This window comes from Marmota monax, unplaced genomic scaffold (genome assembly GCF_021218885.2).
Source record: "Marmota monax isolate L192 unplaced genomic scaffold, Marmota_monax_Labrador192_F-V1.1 WCK01_AAM20220418_F8-fsc00005, whole genome shotgun sequence".
Taxonomy (NCBI): Eukaryota; Metazoa; Chordata; class Mammalia; order Rodentia; family Sciuridae; genus Marmota; species Marmota monax.
In genome coordinates, this window is record NW_026692254.1 from 22401663 (window position 1) to 22420884 (window position 19222).

Sequence of the window (19222 nt, forward strand, 5' to 3'; positions counted from 1 at the left end):
TCTCAGATATGACCATGCCACCCAAAGCTCCACAATGACTCCAGGAGTTTACAAGATAAAATTCAATGACATCAGCCAGGCTGGGGATGTCCTCAAGATCTGGGTCTGCAAATCTCTCCCACCACCTGGTATGCACTGTCCCCAGTGCCCACAGAACTCGCTGGGTTATTCCAGGTTATTCCCCTGAGCTCTGGCTAGCAGTTCTTTACATGGTCTCAGCGGTGGGAAGCTAGAAGCTACAGGAAGCTCTGGGTCATCCCCGAAGGGTTTTTGTCCTGTATTCCCCATTCAAAGTATTCATCATGCCACACTCTAATTCATTGCTTGCCTGTCTTTCCTTTCCTACACTTTAAAATTCTGTAAGAAGGTGGACTGACGACCTGTTTTTGTATAACCTTAGATCCTGCATAGGGCATGCATGAAGTGGGTGCTTTGCAGATCTTTAATGAAGCAATGAATGAAAACTGGCAAGCAGAGGCTGGAGGTTCACTCTGGAGGCAGAGCTAGGAATGGTGAGCAGGCCCAGCTTCATTCTCCACCCTTCTAGGCAGCTACCGGAGCTGCACATGTGAAGGGCAGGCAGACACCATCCAGACAGCAAGTTTGCTAAAAAAGAGGAAGAATACATGGTGCTGGTTATTCTAGGGGTTTCCTGCTGCTACTGGGTGGGTGCCTCAGTTGCTCATGCCCATGTATCACCGCTGGTCCTTGAGGCAGATGACCTTGGGACCATTTGTTGGGAGCTTAAACTTCTTGGCTGAATTCTGGAGTTTAAATTGATGCCACTACAAACAAACAAATTATAGTTGGCCTTATTCATAATCTAAGGGATCCAATTTCAAATGACGATCAGAGTCTGTTCACTAGATTGGCAACGTTAACAAATGTTGATATTGCATTTTGGAGAGGTGACAGAAAAACAGGTATTTTCAATGATCGTAGATGAAAGTGCAAATTGGTACCTATCTCTATAAGGGCAATTTGGCAATGTCTATAATAATCAACAATTCCTGTATCCATCTCTACTTTTAAAAAAGGCACTTCTGAAGAGTGAGCCTAGAGAGGTATGTATGTCTGAGGTACCATCAAAAGAGTGAATGATGTAACCTTGATTACAAGAGCAAAAGACTGGAAGCATCGTTAGCATCTTCATGGCTTCTGCTTATGCAAACCTCAATCTGGACACACGCTGGACTGCTAGGCTGTTGGGTAGCACAGTGGGGTGGTGTATGTTGAACATGGAGTAATTTGCAGAATTTAGCAACGTCCAGTGTAAAACATATTCCCTTATGTGCTAAAAGGGATATTTCTGGAAGGGTACACATAGAGAAAACTGGCTTCACAGGTTGCATCTGTGAAGGGAGACCACCTAACCAGACTATTAGGGGTTGAATCATATCTCTGCCACTGGTAGAAATCCTAACTCTGAGAGGTATGGGGGGAAACTGGCTTTTTGACTTTAAATCCTTTTAAACAATTTGGGTTTTTCTGTGCATTGCTATTCAAATACACAATACACATCCATTAAAAATAAACAAATGCCAGTAGCTGTCTGTGCCTTTACACTCTTGACATTGCTCCAGTTCTTCTCCATGGAACATGTTTCCAGAAAGGCGAAACTAGTTCCCCTTACTCCCTGTCCAACAGAGCAGACTGGATCCAGCAAGAAAGCACCAGCCTTAGGATACCCTCTCTGGACGGTGAGGGGCATGCCTGGAGGGAGCCCTGCCAGTCCATGCTGGTCTCTTCCTTTACTCTTTGCCCCTTGCTTATTCTCTCCCTGGGCCTGCTCTCTGGCCCTCAAGTTTCTGCTTCCATTGACAGGCAGCAGGGCCTGCTCTACAGCTCTGTCCTCTCCAGGCCTAGCAGGAGGCAAGCTGAAATTGTGCCATCCTAAGGCAGAGGCTCAGCACTCCTGGTGCCCAATAAGGCACCAATTCACAGGCCTTGTGTGCCCCAGGCCAGCAGGCTGCTGCCCTGCCAGAGGGGCGGCCCTTTCTGTGGGTTGCATCCTCCCTCCTTGTTGTAATTAAATTACAGGCATTCACTACCAGCTGCTGACCGGTTTTCCACTTCCTGTGCCATTCTCAATTACCTTGCTGTCCTTCCCCTCTGTTGCTCTCCTGCCTTGCCAACAGCCAGCCAGAGCACTGGGCCACTCTGCAGGCCAGGGGCCCCCTGGGAGAGCTGCTCAGGGTAGAGCCCACTAAGGCACCGAGGCTGAGCACGGCCAGCTGCCAGGCTTTGCTCCATGATCTCCATCTTGTAAGTGTCCTGGGAGGCTGAGACCTTCCTGGCACAGATGTGTTGAATCAAAGCAGCCTGGAATAAGAAGGGAGACCACCTAACCAGACTGTTAAGGGTTGAATCATATCTCTGCCACTGGTAGAAATCCTAACTCCCAGCATCTCAGAATGTAAGCTTAGACATGGCGTCTTCACAGAGGTAGTCAAGTTAAAATTAGATGGACCTAAGGGTGTGCCTTAACCCAAACTGACTGATACCTCTATTAATGGGGAAGTTTGGTGACAGTTGGGTAAACAGGGAGAATGCCATGCGAACAGGAAGATGGCCATCTACAGGCTATGGGACAGATCCTTCCCTTAGGGCACTCTAAAGGGACGAACGCTGTGGATCCCTTAATTTTGAGTTTCCAGTTTCCAGAACTGTGAGACAAAATATGCCTGCACTTTAAGCACCCGGTCTGGTACTTTGCTAGGCAGCCCTAGCTCTCTCCGTATGACTTGTATTTCCCTCTCCACAGCCCCGGTAATGGGGATTCACTCCTGCCTGAGCATCTCTAAGGATGCTAAATTCATCACCTGTAAGAGAGACCAAAGCTTGTCTCAGAAGATCTTATGTGTTGGAATATTCTCTTCAATGTGCAGGCAGAATCTGGCTTCCTCTCCCAAGTCTATTTCTACACCTGGCGATTTACAAGCCGAATCTATGAATCCTTCAAGAACAGAAATTGTGTTTTTTTGATTTTTGTATTTCCCCAGCACAGAACACCTTGGAGTCCTTAGATACCTAAGGAGTATTTGCTAAATGAAGGAAAATGGCTCTGATGTTCCTTAGAGACTTCGTCTCTCCTCAAATCTTTCAACTTTTCAATTTCTCTATTACTGTGGTTCCTTTCCAGCCTGGTACCCAAAAGTAAATGTGATTCTCCAAGTGGGATCTGACCAGGCAGAATAACACAAGAGCTCCTAACCTCCCTGACTCTCAAAGATGTTACAGGTCCACTGTTGCAACCTAAGGTCACATTTTCCTTCAGAGCCACCACTCATCCACTGATGGTTGGTACTTTACATCCCTCTGTATTTGTATCATTGCTTTGAACCTAAGTAAAGAATTTTTAATTTGTCCATATTAAATTTCCTCCTCTTATGTTGATAAGGACTTAGTTCTGAGACCCTGAATTTTGAGAATTCCCCCAAAGTATTGCCATTGGTGAATTTGCTAAGCAGATCATTGATACTCTCACTTAAGTCAATCAACATTAGCCTAATATTTAGCATACTTTGGGCACCAGTGGTCAATAGATAGTGGTCAATCTATCTGTCTAGTACACAAGAAGGAGGCACTGGTGGGAAGAATAGGGACCTCTGAAACATATACATGTGGATTTGAATCCCAGCTCCTTCCTCCTTATCATCTGCATGAACCTGGGCAAGGAACTTGACATTTCCAAGTCTTAGTTTCCTTATGAGTGCAAAGGGGATGAAGCAGGAATATATCTCATAAGGTTATTTTGAGAAGAAATCCATTCCCTCAATTGTCAATCAGGTCACAGTTCTCAAGCTGCCCAAGAAATGCTTTGCCAAAGTAACTGATTTTTATCCAGATGTAACATAACCACCCATGCTACGTGTATCTGTCTGCTACCCTCCTCACAGAGAGCACATCCTGCTTGTGATATTACTTCTCTGTCTTTGTGTTCATGAGCTATTGAATTGATAACCTTTTAAAACTCTGGCTTGGAGTAACATCAAGCTCACTGGTGTCCATATTTCCCCATGTTTAGAAAATTGGAGCAAAGATTGCCCTTTTCCAGTGCTGTACGATCAGGAGAAGATCATGACCAGTGGTTCAGTGGTCTGACTGAAGTTTTTTCTGGCATGTTAATTGGTCTTGATTTTACTGATAGCAGTTATACTGTAACTTATGCTAGGCATCAGAAATCATTTGGAAAGTCTGTTAAAACACAGATTGCTGTGCTCTATCCCAGAGGGTAGGTCTGTGGTGGGCCTGAGAATCTGTATTTCTACCCAGGTCATGCTGATTCTGCTGGTCTGGGATCATATTGAGAACCACCTGGTTAGAGCAGCAAATTGAGACTGTAGGTAAAGATATCAAAGACCTCATTTCCCTTTCCAGGTAAAGGACCCACGCTTTATGATGAGATCACAGGTAAGGAAAGGAATTGAGGAGTTTACGTCTGTTCTTTGTAACCTCACCACTATTTGCACCTATGCTTTTGGTTCTTCTTCCTTGAAACATGCATCCTTTTGTTTTTTCTTAATATTTTCATAAGTTCAAACCTACTCTGGCTTTGGCTTCCCTGACACTGTTCTTCCAGTGGGGAGAGATGTAGGAGAAAGGTAGAGAGAAAGGGGCTGGGGGAATGCCTCACTGACCTGTTTCCTCCACAAGTTCCATTGCCTCATTTGCACCACCTCCCAGTAGTTCACTCATCTACAATGGACGAATCCACTGATGAGATAGAGACCTCATGATCCAATCACTTTTGCCTCTGGACATGCTGCCCTGGGGACCAAGCCTTCAACACATGAGACTTTTGAGGACACTTCTGATCCTGATATTATGTCTTCCTGAGGGCTGGGCACATACCCTCAGTGACCTTACACTTAGCTGCCAGGCTCATATCCTGAGCCAATGACTTAAATGAGGGTATATGCATTTAGGCAAATGGGTGGTGATCAGGAGCAAGAGAAGAGCCTGGGTCTGTCCCTTTCCAGATCTGGGAACTTGTATAAGTTACTCCCTGAGGCTCAGTTTTTCTATCTTTAAAATGGGGATAATGGTAGTAGTTCTTTCATTCCATGAGAAAACACTTAGACAGGGTTTGGCTCATCAGTTTTGCTATGGTAGCATGTGCCCCCTTATATCTTTCCCTGTGTGTCCTATTTCAAACCTTCCATGGTAGCATTCAGAATGTGTAATTGCATGTCTGTTTTTTTTTTTTTTTTCTTAAAAGATATCTTGGATACAAAGAAAACCAAGCAACCTGAAAGAGCAAAGCCAAAGGCCTGCTTGGTCAAGAGGCAAATGAGTTTTAACAAAATAGAGTAAAAACCCCAGTGCTGGTGTCTGGTGAGACCTTTCAGCTTGCCCTGCTGGGTGGGAAAGCTGTCCCATGTTCTGAACAACTGTTGAGTCTCCATAGACTATTAATGTGCTACTAACAAGTGTGGCAACTCCCCGTCCACTAAGCTTCTCCACTCCCCACCAATCCAGAATGGTATATGTACAAATTTGTGCTGCACCTGGTACTTTGAATGAGAGTTAACACCACTCCATTCCTGGTCATTCTACTTACTGGTTGACTGACATCATACAAAACACCTAACTTGTCTAAGCACTAAGTTCTTCAGTTGCAAGATGGAGATTCTAGGGTGCCTGAGAAGTCGATTTCATATGAGATTCCCATCAGCAAACCAAGGGTTTAAATTTCTCCATATTCTCACTAATATTTTTCATTGTAGTCGTCATCGTCGTCGTCCTCCTCCTCCTCCTCCTCCTCCTCCTCCATATTAGCCATGCTAGTAGGCTTGAAGTGGTAGTATCCCATTGTGGTTTTATTTGTGTTTCCCTAAGGATCAGTGATGCTGAGCATCTTGTCATATGCTCGTTAGCCACTTGTGTATTTACTCTGGTAGAATCCTTTACCATTTTTGAATTCAGTTATTTTTTCACTGTTGAACTGTTTGGGACTTCTTTACATATCCTGGATGTTAATCCTTTATCAAATATGTTATTTGTAAATATTTTTTCCCACTCTATAGATTTTCTTTTTATATTCTTGCTAAATTGTCTTTTATGCAAATGTTAGCAAATGCTTTACATTTTGATTTTGAATAATTTATTTATATTTCTATTATTGCCTGTGCTTTTGGTGTCAAACTTAAGACTACTGCCAGACCCAAGGTGATGAAGATTTTCCTCTATTTTCTTCTAAGAGTGAATTTTATCTAAGTGAAATATACCCTTAAAATTATTAATAGTAAATTTTATGTTTGGCATATTCTGTCACAATAAAAATATTTATCTCCCCAAAGATACCCAATAAACAAAGGGTTTGATGGGCAGTAGATTTTATTTATTTATTTATTTCCTTTATTAAATTATTTATTTATTCTAATTTGGCATGATGGCAGAATGAAATTCATTTGGGCAGTAGATTTTAAATTAAAAAAAGAAGATTATTCTGCAAACTAGAGCTCATTCATGAAACTTCAGGCTGAAGAACTTGTGACTGACAAGTTTGACTTAGTGGATTGCTCGGACTCCTTTAGGTTTGGTATCAACGTAGGCCTAACTGCACTTTGCTCCTTGTGGCTCCACTGCCTGCCTAGTTCTGCCTTTTGAATCCACAGGACAAATCCAATCCCTTTTCCAAGTGGTAGCTCTCCAAGTGGTTGGTGGCAGCTGCCATGATCACAGAAGTCATGCTGTTTGATCACATGCTTCCCTGTGTAGAATGGGACATTCATTCTGAGGAAGGGGGGTTTCCCAGTAAAGAGACAAAGAAAGCAGGGCTTGGGGCTGGGAAGACAGGTGATACAACCAAGCAACAAATGGAGCTGGGATTTGAACCCTTTGGAGGTGTTCCTGGAGCAAAGGCTGTATTTTAGATGCCAGGCAATGTTACCTCTTGGCCAGGTCCCGGGTTCCCCCTTAGCCTTCTTCTCCACAATCCCTTGGTCTTTTCTTATATGGCTTCCTTCTACATTCTTCTCCAGTCTATTCCCTCATTTGCAGTGAATATCAGGCCAGGCCCCACTAAGGCAAAGTCAAGCCCTTTTTCTTATTACACATAGGCCCACGTTTCATGGATGCCCTATTGGACTCAGCATTCTACAAGGTCCAGTGGCCCCACAGAGGGGGAGGATCATTAGAGGAAATCCATTCCAAGGCCCTAGCAGACTCCTTTTCCCTACCCCCATCATTTGCTAAAAGCAGGGGCTGGCCCCACCTGTCTCTCTTGTAGTATCCTCCCAGGAGTTCCCGCAGAGGAAGATATTGCAGTCTCAGGATTAACAGCCTGTTTGTTTAAAAGGCTTATTACTGGTTCTTAATGCTATTTTGACAGATGAAAGTGAGTCGATTAGAGCTGGAAATAGCTCTGACTGCTTAGGTTTCTTCCAGGTGGCTGCCCATTCTCCATCCATGGAACTTTTTCTCTCTTCACCAAAGAGAGGTTCTTTTGCTTCTGTTATCCCTTTGACTCCCAAAACCACTCAAGAGTTTCCTTCTTCTGCAAAGATATGCTGTTGAAATCATGGATGAGGGTTGCTGTGACAGACCCTCTCTGTGACAGGGACAAAGTGAAAAAATGCTGATGGGAGCCCTGACAGGTCAACCTCCAGGATAAGGAATATGAATGGCCTCAGTGAGCCCTGTGTTTTTATAGGTATCACTCTGGTTCCATCAGCCACAAATGCAGTTGCCCTGTATTGAATCTTTTTAGGGTCTTTGGAACAATGGGTTCCCTGTGTCAACTCCCACCAAAATGCGTCCAATGTTGATCACAGGCTTGGGTACCTCAAAGTCAATCATCTTTGTGAGGGCAAGAGTCTTTTGTGGGTGGCTCACAGGGTTTCCCAGAGTTATGCTAAGGCCCCAGTGAAGGGCATTCCAATGCTTCCTGGTTGGTAAGGAGTCTGTACAATAGACTTTGCCTTGTCCCTGGAGCAAAGGTGTGATCTCCCATGTGGTTTGTTGGACAATTGGGATAAGTGGTCAGAGTATTTGTAAGAGGCACCTCAAATTTATGCCCAAGAAAGAACTCTTCCTTAATGCTCCAACATACATTGACTTCTCTAGGTTTTCTTATGGAATATAATGCCACTATCCAACTGTTTGCTCACACTCAAATCCTAAATCATCCTGGATTCTTCTCTTTAGTTCATGCATAAAGGTCCTTAAATAGAAGGCATCAGCAGATCCTGTTTCCCGTCCCTCCACATTACAGAGCAAATTGGACCAAACTGATATACAGCCCATGCTACCATTCTTGTCTAAGGCATACTTATTTTCTGTCTGAGCTATCACAACAGCTCTCCAACACCTATTCCAGTTTTCATTGTTGCAAGAAAAATCTTCTAAAGACATAAGTCAGACCTCCTCTACAACTTCCATGGCTGCTCCTAAACATTTAGAGTCAAGACCAAACTCCTTACCATGGCCCACAATGCTAAATGTCTTCTAGTCTGTCTCTCTTGCCAATATTATTTCCTATCTTTTTCTCCTTGCTCACTCTGCTTCAACCACATGTGTATTTTTGCTGATCCTTGAATATATATTCCCTGGGTCCTTTGCACTTGAGAATCTTCCTTCTATCTGGAAGGTTATTTCCCAGAACTGTATATGGCTACTGTCATCTCATTCCTCAAATCTTAGCTCAAACCAACTTTATTCCAGAGAAAACCTGATAGCACTCTCTGTAAGTATCCTATTTATTTGCTTACCTATCATTTATCTTTCTCCATCAAAAATTTTGGGTGCTAATGGATTAAGAATTTTATTTTTCACTATTGAATTACACTATCTAGACTAGGATATTGCACATAACAATCACTCAATAAATGGTGCTTATATTTTAAAATATGCTCATGAATCGTTTGGTACTCTCCCATTGAGAGGTGGGGTCTGTGCCCACTCCACTTGACTCCGGACCTCCTTAGTGACTGGTTGTCTAGTAGAGTATGATAGAAGTAACACTGTGGTCTTACAAGGACAATCAGTATCTGCCTTGGTCTCTGGACCATTTGTACTAAATCCTGGGTCTCCATATAAGTAGTCCTACTGCTCTGAGGCTGCCATGCTGTGAGGAAGCTCAATCTAGCCCATGTAAAAAGGCCACATTGAGAATTGCTAAGATTATATGAAGAGAGAGATGCAATCAATCCCAACTGTTCCAGTCCCCACTGTTCTACTGCCATCCACTATCTGACTGTTAACTGTAGAGACGTTGACAAGAACCATCAGCTAAGCCATTCCTGAATTTCTGATAATAGAAATTGTGAAAAATACCAAAAATAATGTTATTTTTCAAGTCATTAAGTTTTGAGGGGATTTATTTCATGTAATAGAAGACTAGAACAGAGAGAATGGATGCTTAACATCCACTATTCTCTGGTGGCTGCTATAATGTGTACTATTCCTAACCAATTTACTGGTCCAAGTGCCTAGGCAGTCTATGCCAGGTCTCATGGATGGAAGAAAAGAAATGGGAAGTTGAAAATTACTACTTGTTTGGCTGAACTTTGAAGAGCCTCATCTGTGTGACCATGAGCCTTTTTACAGGAATAGTTCAGAACCTTCCCAACATTCTCTGGCTTCCTTAATTCTTCAAGTCCTTTTCTAGAATTAGACACCTAGTCCTAACCCAGAGAACCCCTACTTGATTATTATTATTTTAAATTTTTTTAGTCATAGCTGGACATAATACCTTTATTTTTAATTTATTTTTATGTGGTGCTGAGGATTGAACCCAGTGCCTCGCAGGTGTTAGGTGAGCGCTCTACCACTGAGCCACAAACCCAGGCCCACTACTTGGTTATTTATATCAATCCTGCTCAAAACTCTTATACCTCTTCCTATTTCTTTCTGATTTCCTAGATGAAGTTTGTCTCCTGTTTCAGAGAGAGGAGCTGGTGGACCAAATTATATCCTCTTTTGATCTTTTAGCTTAATAAGCAGGAAATGTTCTGCACAGTCAGAGAATATTACACAGGGAAGTAGAGGTGATGACCATGGACAATGATAATGGAGATAGCACTGAGCGTTTCTTCGCTCATGGTACTAAGCGTTTCCCAAGTATTTTCTCATTTAATCTCCACATCCCTCCAATGTTACCATCCCATCCCTATTTTACTAATGAAGAAACTAGAGACATTTAGGTGACATATTTGAAGCCAATTCCTTTTGATCCTGATTTCCAGAGAAATCACCTACCTGGGATATATTTGATACACAAATGGCAAATATTTGATACACTAGCCACTTTCTCCCTTCCCAGGTTCGTGGCATCTGGTCCCACAGAACCTCTAGATCATTCTTACCATAGCTCTCCAAGTAGGTACGACCAATTGGTCAAAACTGACATGCCGGATAAGACCCTTTTGCTACCTCCCCAATTTCTCAAGGAATAGGGACCCAGAAAGGTCAAGTGACTTTCTAAGGTCATCCAGCTAATGGGTGGTAGTGCTGGGATGGAAATGCACTTGAGAAAGGAATATCACAGCCCCATGCGCAGGGAGGTCGCTCACCCGCGGACAGCGTGCAGCAGGCGCAGCGAGGGGTACGCAGTACGCACGTTGACGTGGTGCTTCAGGATGAGCTCGTTGACCCACTCCACACGCTCCTTGCCACCCCTGGCCATGAAGGCAGGGATCCACAGGATGCTGCCATTGAGGCTGTGCAGTCGCTGCAGCAGCTTCTCCCGCCACGTGGCATTGACCAAGTCCTCGAAGGCCCGCTGGATGACCGAGGGGTTCATGGTAACCAGGTCGGTCTTGAGTCCTACATCCCGGGCATACTCCTGCACCGGAGCCAGGTTGCACCTGAGGAGGAAAAAGGCAACAGGGTCCTTTTAGAAAAGCTGAACCCTATTCTTACATGTAACCTTTTTAATTGTTTCCCTCTCCTTGCTTCAAACTCATCACCAAAGATAAACCCAGGGCATCTCCCTGAATGACGGACTTCTTTTGTTATCCTTATCCTCCTCCTGCCACAAATGTTTATTAAACCTCAACCACATAGTTAGTAATTTACTAGGCCCTGGGGACACAAAGTACCTCCATTCTGGAGTTCAGGATCTAGGAGAGGAAGAAAGGGGCAAGAGAGGCAGCCCTCAGCTGCAAGATGAAGATGCTGTTGGCAAGTTGACCTGCTTGCAGGTGGCAGAGGGCGGGCTCTGAAGACAGACTCCCAGGTTTAAAACTCAGCTCTGACATTCTCTACCTGTGATTCTGGGCAATGTACTCATCTCTCTGTGCTTCCCCAGGACTATGCAGGAGATCACAACAGCAGCCCCACGGGGGATTACTTCAGTTACACGTACCCAGTGCCTAGACCATAGCTGGGCCACACTAAGAGGCCCATGACTTCATCATTCTTACAGGGAGGAGAAAAAGTAGTAGGGGCTGATGACTGAGGGAGTCTAGAAGGATGAGCAGAAATCCAGTGGTAGACATGGCACAGGAAGAGAGTCTTTCTCCAATTTGCTAAAACAGAAGAATCACCTTGGGTACTGGTTAAAAATACAGATTCCTCAGGTCCCTTAGCTGGAGAGCCATTCAGCTGGTTCCAGAGCTTAAGAATTCTCTCTCTCTCTCTCTCTCTCTCTCTCTCTCTCACACACACACACACACACACACACACTTTTTGCAGAGGGTGTGAAATAGCCTGAGTGCTCAGAGGAAGGCAAGTGATTTGGTCTAACTGGGGCAAGTCATGTGAAGGAGATGGGGCTAGAGAGACATGCTGGAGATGAGAGACATCAAAAGGCCTGTGTCAAAGACTTCGTTCAGAAGAAAACAGAGACTACTAAAGGTTCTCGAACAGGAGAGTGATATGAGCACATTTGTATTAGGCAACAAACAAAAAACCAAAGCTGTAGGATTCACTGGAGGGAAGGAGTTGGGTATCAGAGGATGAAATAAGAGGTCACTGAAATTGCTCATGAATTGGTCAGGCTGCCAGGATGGACAGATTCTTAATTACCTAGGGACTATCTTGGGGGCCTCTCCCATCCTCAAGGGTTCTGGTTTATATGAGCACACTTGGGCTTCTTGCCTGTACCAAGGACGTATGGAAGGCAGCAGGGGGCGCTGCTGGGGAGGCTTCCATGCTGCCTGGGATTTGATGGTAGAAATAAGCTTGAGAAATTGGAATAAGTATGTATAGAACGGAGGTTGTGAAGATGTGAAGACTGGGAGCTATATGCCATTGCCCGATGATGAAATCCAGAAAGACACTATTTACTCCTGGCTTTAAGAAAGGACTTTTCTTCTGCAACTGGGTAGAAAAAGTAGAACAATTAGAAAGAAAATGAACATTATGGAGCCCCTGGTGTGTGCCAGCCACTTGGCTAGTCATCAACAGAGATCAGTTCATTGTATTGTGACCCATTTTTAGTCACCCTCTTTTTACAGATGAGCAAACTGAGGCACAGAGTGTTCCAATTAAGTTGCCCAAAGTCCCAGGGTTAGTAAGGGAACCACCAGGATTCGAACCCAGTTGTGTCTGATTCCAAAGCCTGTCTAACTATTTCCAACTGAGCCCCGCCCCCTCCATTCCTGCCCTCAGACCTTGCTATCTCTGATTGTAGTTAAATATTGCAGGGAAATAGAATTGCTGGAGGACACCTTCAGGAGCCCCTGCCACAGGCTGCAGAGATTGGGGTATTATTGCCAGCACATTATCCAGTCTTGCGCCACCTTGGTCTTAGTTACCTATTGCCCTTAAGCTGTGCTGAACCAGGATTCCCAAACCTTCCCTGATGGCTGGGGCCTCCTCCAGACCAACCTCCAGTTCATAAGAGCAGGGTCAGGTGGACTCAGTGAAGTTGAGACTTACTGAAGTCAACTGCAGGCCAGTAGGAGCTGCGGGCAGGCAAAGAAGGAAGCAGACAGCAGTGTGGGATGCCATCCTCTGGAAGGTGCTATGAGACTCCAAGGCACACGGGCTCCTGCTCACAGGGGAGGCTGGGAGGTTCAGGCTATTCCAGTGACCAAGTCTCAGTGAAGATGCCTGGGGGCTTGGGGGCAGGGGGAAGCTGTGCCCTAAATGGATGCTTTAGGTGTACTTCTTCCCCACACTGCTTCATTTATGGAGAAAGGGCAGAGTCAGGAAAGGCTTACACCTGTTCTAGGCTCTCTTCTGTCCAAAGAATTCTGGGTGGGCTGTGAGAGGGCTTGGTTCTGGGCAGAAAAGGAGTAAACCTTTTCCAGAAACAACCATATTCATAGGTCTACACTGAGCCATCTGCAGAGTGAGGGAGGCAGGTATATGGGCTCTGAAGCCCATACTAGCTGTATGCCTCTGCACTTTCTGTGCCTCAGTTTCTTCTCTACAAATTGGGGATAAAATAAAATATGCCTGTTCTGCAAGAACTAAATAAGCTAATACTGGTGAAGTGTGTAGAATAGCACATGGTACCTGCCAAGTGCCCAGTGAATGTTCAGGGGTGATCTGAAAGGTTATTTATCTGTGAAAGGTCATTTGCTGGTAGGATGCTCCCTGTGGAGGGGTTGTGCTTGTGTGTGCACATGTGAGCACACAATGAACTCTTGATCCCTAAACTTCTGGGAACTCCCCCTGCTTACATGGCCCTGGGTCAGCCATGGCCTCCTCACCCTGGCACTGCAGGCTCCTGTCGTTCTCCTAGGACCAGCCCTCCTGCCCAGCCTGTCTCAGCAGCACCTCGTGCAGCCTGTGCTTGCTCAAGCCGTTGCCTCCCTGATCCCTGAACCTGTCTTTCTGCCTCCGTGATTTTCTTCATGCTCTTCCCTTCTCCTCCTCACTTTCGTTGGTCCAAGTCAGCCACACTCAAATCCCACATCTTCCAGAAGCCCAGGAGGTGCCATGTTTTGCAAGCTAGTTGTGTTTATGTGCTCTGTGTCTCACCAGAACCCTCAGCTCATGTTTCCCATTCAGTTTTCTTAAAGGGAGTAAGGTCCTATGTGTCTCTGAGACTCTCACACAAAGGAGGGACCCAGGGTGGACTGATTTAATTGAAGACTCAGATTAACATGGACAGAGACATCTCCATCAGGACTGTCATGGTGCCTGTCATCTTGGCAGAACCACGGGGAGCTTATTGGAATAGCAGAGTCTCATCCATGTCAACCACATGCAGGCCCTCCTCTGTGCTGCACACAGCCTTGGCCTGGAGGTAAAGATGGACATAGCCAGCTGGGTGCAGTGGTGCACGCCTTCAATCCTAGGAGGATCAGGAGTTCAAAACCAGCCTCAGCAAAAGTGAGGTGATAAGCAACTCAGTAAGATCCTGTCTCTAAATAAAATGCAAAATAGGTCTGGGGATGTGGCTCAGTGGCTGAGTGCCCCTGAATTCAATCCCCAGTACCCCTCCAAAAAATAAGATGGCATAGCTATTCTGCTTTGGAGGAGCTCACGGTCTAGGTGCATGCGTGTGGTGGAGACATAGGGTAGACAAAGATTTAACAATAAATGTGCCACACCACAACGGGACACATTGTCTGAGGAATTTCCAAATGTCATCCCTTTAATGCTTACAACCTCATACTCTCTTGACTGTGTGTGTGTGGTAACAGAGCATGCTATGGCCCTAAGTGCAGGCTGCACACCAGCAGCAGTGACATCCGCTGGGAAGCTTGTTAAAAATGCAGAGCCTTGGTCCCCACCTCAGACCTGAGACTCAGACTTTTAATAAGCCAGGCGATGCACACACATTCCCATTTGAAAAGCACTGGGCTAGAGCCTGGACAGGATTCATAATGGAAGAACTTAAAGCAAGCCCAGGCCACCTATTTTACAGACAGTTAAACTGAAGCCCCAAAAGACAATTCAAGTGATGTGCTCTGAGCCATGTGACAAATGGGCATAAGAGCCAGAAACCACACTATTTACCGTGTGTGCAAAGAGGATGCTGTGAGCCAAAATCAGCCATTGCCTCCTGAAATTCCTGAGGCAGGGTTTGGTGGAACACAGAAAGCTCGCTGTTGAAAGTCGTTCCTTGTGGCAAAGAAAAGAGGCATGGCCTATATGTGTTCCACGAGACCAGCAAGGCCTCCCTCAAGCCTGCCCGGCACCTTGGAAGGGATCTGGCCTTACCAATAACACCCACCACACCTTTGCTCCTCTGGCCTCCAGTCAGACAGATCCACCATGCTTCCTTCCTCTCCCCCAACCAATCTTTAGCCTGAAGGACTTTGAAAACTAAGGGCTAAGCCTTTGGTTATACCAGAGACAAAGAGACCTGCCAAAGATGAACAAAATGGAAGCCACTTTGGCTACCAGACTGCGTAGCTCTCCAGTCCTAGGGGATACTAAGGTAATTAGAGCTGTTCCTTCCCATGTCCTTAGGTTCAAGGAATTCTATGATCAGATCATTTCCCAAAGTCCAGGGACAAGACTTTCTTTGCATCAGGACAGTCCCAACAGAAATATGAGACACAGTGTGAGGTTCTTCCTGGGCCAGGAGCTATTTGGAATGAAATCCGAGGCTCCAAGTGCCCTACTTTTGACCAGGGGACAGCAAAGCCTTGTTTTCAAATCTGAATGGGCTGGGGCTAGGTGTTCTTGGCCATGGGTCCAAACTGAGTCCAAACATCCCCAGAGACTGAAAAATGAGAACTGATATTTTAGAGAAAATGATGGTCAAGTACAAAATCCAAGTTTCTCTGTCACTCCCTCACTTCAGACTTTGACTACAGCATGATGAAGTTACTAGTAGAGTGCCACCCTCCAGGACGCTACAAAGAGCTTTGCCAATTTGGACCAACAATCCAAGTCAGCCAGGAGATTTTCTTACTAACCTTTTGTGCCAGGCTCTGTTTAGAGGTTAACAAACTTTTTCTGTAAAGGTGCTAGATAATAAATATTTTCAGCTTTGCAGGGTATACGTTCTCTGTGTTGCTTTAGCAACAACGCTTCAGCTCTGCCCAACTACTGAACTCTGCATCATGAAAAGAAAGCAGCCATTGACAATGTGAAAATGAGCAGAATGGCTGTGTTCCAATAAAACTTTATTTATAAAAATGGGGGTGGGGGCAGCTGGATGTGGTGGTACATAATTATCATTCCAGCGACTTGGGAGGCTGAGACAGGAGGATCAAAGCCAGCCTCAGCAATTTAGCAAGGCCCTAAATCACTCAGTGAGACCTTGTCTCTAAATAAAATACAAAAAAGGCTGGGGTTGTGGCTCAGTGGTTCTGCATCCCTGGATTCAATCCCCCCCCAAAAAAAAATACTAAAAAAACAACAACAGGCAGTTTGCCTCCCACTGCTCTGGGTTAGTGATTCTCAACCTTAGCTGTGCACCAGAATCCCTGGAGCTCCCTTGGCCATACCTGCCCTGACTCCCTTATCCCCCAGATGATTTAATTGGTTGGAGGTACAGTCTGGACACTGGAGATAAAGATCCTCAAGCAGCTCCCATGTGCATCAAGGTTGAGAATAGGGACTAAGCCCACCAATGTGTCTTGTTTCAATCTTTTGGGACAACAGCAATGCTCAGCGTCAATATACCTGCTGCTCTGGGCACCAGTGCAGGTGGTTACCTGATGACGAAGCTGTGCGTGTCAATCTCCTGCCCGCAACCACTGTTCAGCAAGACCCCCGAGTTGCCCACAATGGCACAGGTCCGGAAGTGCTTGTTCTTCAGGGGCGAGGTTCTGGGGAGGAGCTCGTACAGGTTCTGGGACACGTTCATTGTACTGTCACGGTCAAAGATGTAATGAATAATGTCTCCGGGCTTCAGGGTCCCCTTGAGGACGGAAATATCCTTCTCAGCATCCAAGAACTTTAAAATTTGCTTCCTATAGAAACCAAACATGCATGAGGAAAGTCTCTATGTTGCTAGATGCACTTTGCCAAACCAGATTTTCCTGTCCTATGTCACTGTGTGGGGCTGCTGCACCCCAGCAAGTAGGTAGAGAATAGCAAGAGTTCAGATACCCTCTAGGATGGGTTCCAGGACTGACAGAAGGCCCCAGGATAGGAGGTCCACCATCCAGGCTTATGTATGGCCTGAATGTTCCTTGTCCCAGAAATGTTTTAGTTTGGGGTAAATTCAGACATTTGGCCCCCCTGCATCACACTCCTCTCAGAGGGATTCAGTGCTACCATGTGAGAGGGAGTCCTGAACTAGGGACATTAAGCCAGGATGACACAGGCCTTCAATCCTCATTGGCTTATTTTCTTTCATGGGCAGAGAGGCCACATGGGGGTGAGTGGGAACATGGTACTAGGAGGGGTACCACCCCTTCCTCCTCTGAGACACTGTGAGGGTGGCTTGCCACTTGGCTGGCTTGTCCATTGTGTAGGGTGTGTCTCTGGCTCCCCCCGACCTGGAACAGGGTTTGTGAATCTCACCATGTCCCTGGTCCACAAAGGAGAAAGGCTCCTTTGTGGTGTTTCAGAACAAAGGTGATCAAAGGGCAGCTGTCTAGTCCTGGGTAACTTTGACTTAGAAGGCAAGTTCTAGAATCATCTAGAAAAGCCCAAGAGAAGGGATGGGGTTGGATTAGGGAAAGAATGGGTGTCCTTATGGAATCCCCAGGGGAGTTTTACTTAAAACACACAGCCTTCTTCCAGGAACCTGAGCATCCCAGCCAGCTGCCTAAATCACCCAATAAATCTTCAGAGATAATTCAAGCCATAAAGAGAAAGGAATTGGCTACTCAATAAATAAAATAAATTTCATCTCCTGTCGTGAGCCCCTATCTAGACAGACCCAGGGATGCTGGCCTCCCTTCCCACAGAGCTTTGGAGGCACAGAATGCTCATGCTATCTTCAGATGTGAGGATCTGCAGATGGTTGCCCCATTGTACAAATGGTGATGCTGAAGCCCAAGAGGCTGCTGGATTTGAAATGTGCACAGCCTGTGAATATCACAGGAGGCTGTATGATCAATCACTTGAGAACTATGGAAACTTCAGAAACTCCAGCTGACACCTAAGACATCCTGATTCTGAGGGGGGCTGTGATTTGCTCAGGTTTGGGGGCTCTCGCATGGCCAAGGAGTACCTAAAACCCTTGGCCGGGTATGACATTCTCCATTCACTTGTCTTTCCACATTTGTGACCCTGATCTCTTGCTATTATACAGGGGAAATCACCCTTGCTGAATAATTTGTTCCTTTTGATGGAAAACAGGTGCTTTTTTTTTTTAAACCAGGTTTACCAAGGATTACATAACTCGGCTCATTCATATAGTTTGGAAATTACTAAAACCCTTGCAACTACTTAACCCAAAGTATTTAAAAGCAAAGAGAGTCCCTAGAAAGCCCATAAATAAATACCTCTGTGAGGGAATTAATTTCTAACTAATTATGAGAAATGACTATCAATTATTAAGCATCATTGCAAATCACTTGCAGAATCTTTTATTATGAACAATTTTGGTGATTAACTGACTGAAATAGAGGGCGATTCCTTTTCCTTCTGGGTGAAAACAATTGTTCCTCTGAAGGTAGCCGGGTGTTTCCAGGATCCCCATGGAGGCCACAGTCTGGTCTTTGAAAGCAAAGTTCGGGAGCGTGGGTGGGCATGTGGGTGTGAGTGTGTGCATGTGTGTTTCTCTGCCCAGTGGCAAAAGGAAGGGCTAGAGAGAACTGCAGCTGGGTTGTGTTGCCAGGGGAATTTCACTAACAGGTACAGTAGTGCTGTACATGGTGGCCATTAGAAATAAATGTTCACCTCCTGACCCCTGGAACATGTGAATGTGACCTACATTTGGAAATATCATTTTTGCAGATGTAATTAAATTAAGGATCTGGAGATGAGATCACCCTGGATTACCCAGGTGGGCCCTAAATCCAATGACAGTATCCTATGTGAGACAGGAGAGGAGACTAAGCAGACCCTATAAGGATGACCTCAGAGACTCGCATCTGCACCCCTGTTCTGTGACAACCCTCCAGTTTTCCCACAGTGAGATGGAGCCCCCAGAAGCTGGAAGAGGCAAGAGGAGGGGTCCCTCACCTATAGCTCTTGGTGGGAATGTTCAGGATTTTGTCCTCCATTCCATGAGAGACTAATTTCTGTAGTTTCCAACCATCAATTAATGGTAATTTGTTGTGGCTGTCAAAGGGAACTATGTGGTGGTCTTGCTGACTCCAGGTGCCCTGGTCACAGGGGGGCAGACTGACAAGACTGGAGGACCTCCCCACACAGCCTCCGAGGAGACACTGAGGAAGTGGGAAGCTGGCGGATGATGGAGTCCAAGGACATCTCTTTCAGATGGATTCCCAGCTACCTGACCCAT

General features: G+C 45.5%; 1 protein-coding gene across 1 annotated transcript in view; it reads right to left on the minus strand.

Moving 5' to 3' along the window:
* St8sia2 (ST8 alpha-N-acetyl-neuraminide alpha-2,8-sialyltransferase 2) overlaps positions 1-19222 on the minus strand; it is a 67766-nt gene that overhangs the window by 7731 nt on the left and 40813 nt on the right. The window contains exons 4-5 of the mRNA XM_046439019.2: positions 16515-16772; positions 10518-10811 (exon numbers count right to left, since the gene is read on the minus strand). Of these exons, the coding sequence (XP_046294975.1) occupies positions 10518-10811; positions 16515-16772 (552 nt within the window). The remainder of the gene's footprint in view (positions 1-10517; positions 10812-16514; positions 16773-19222) is intronic.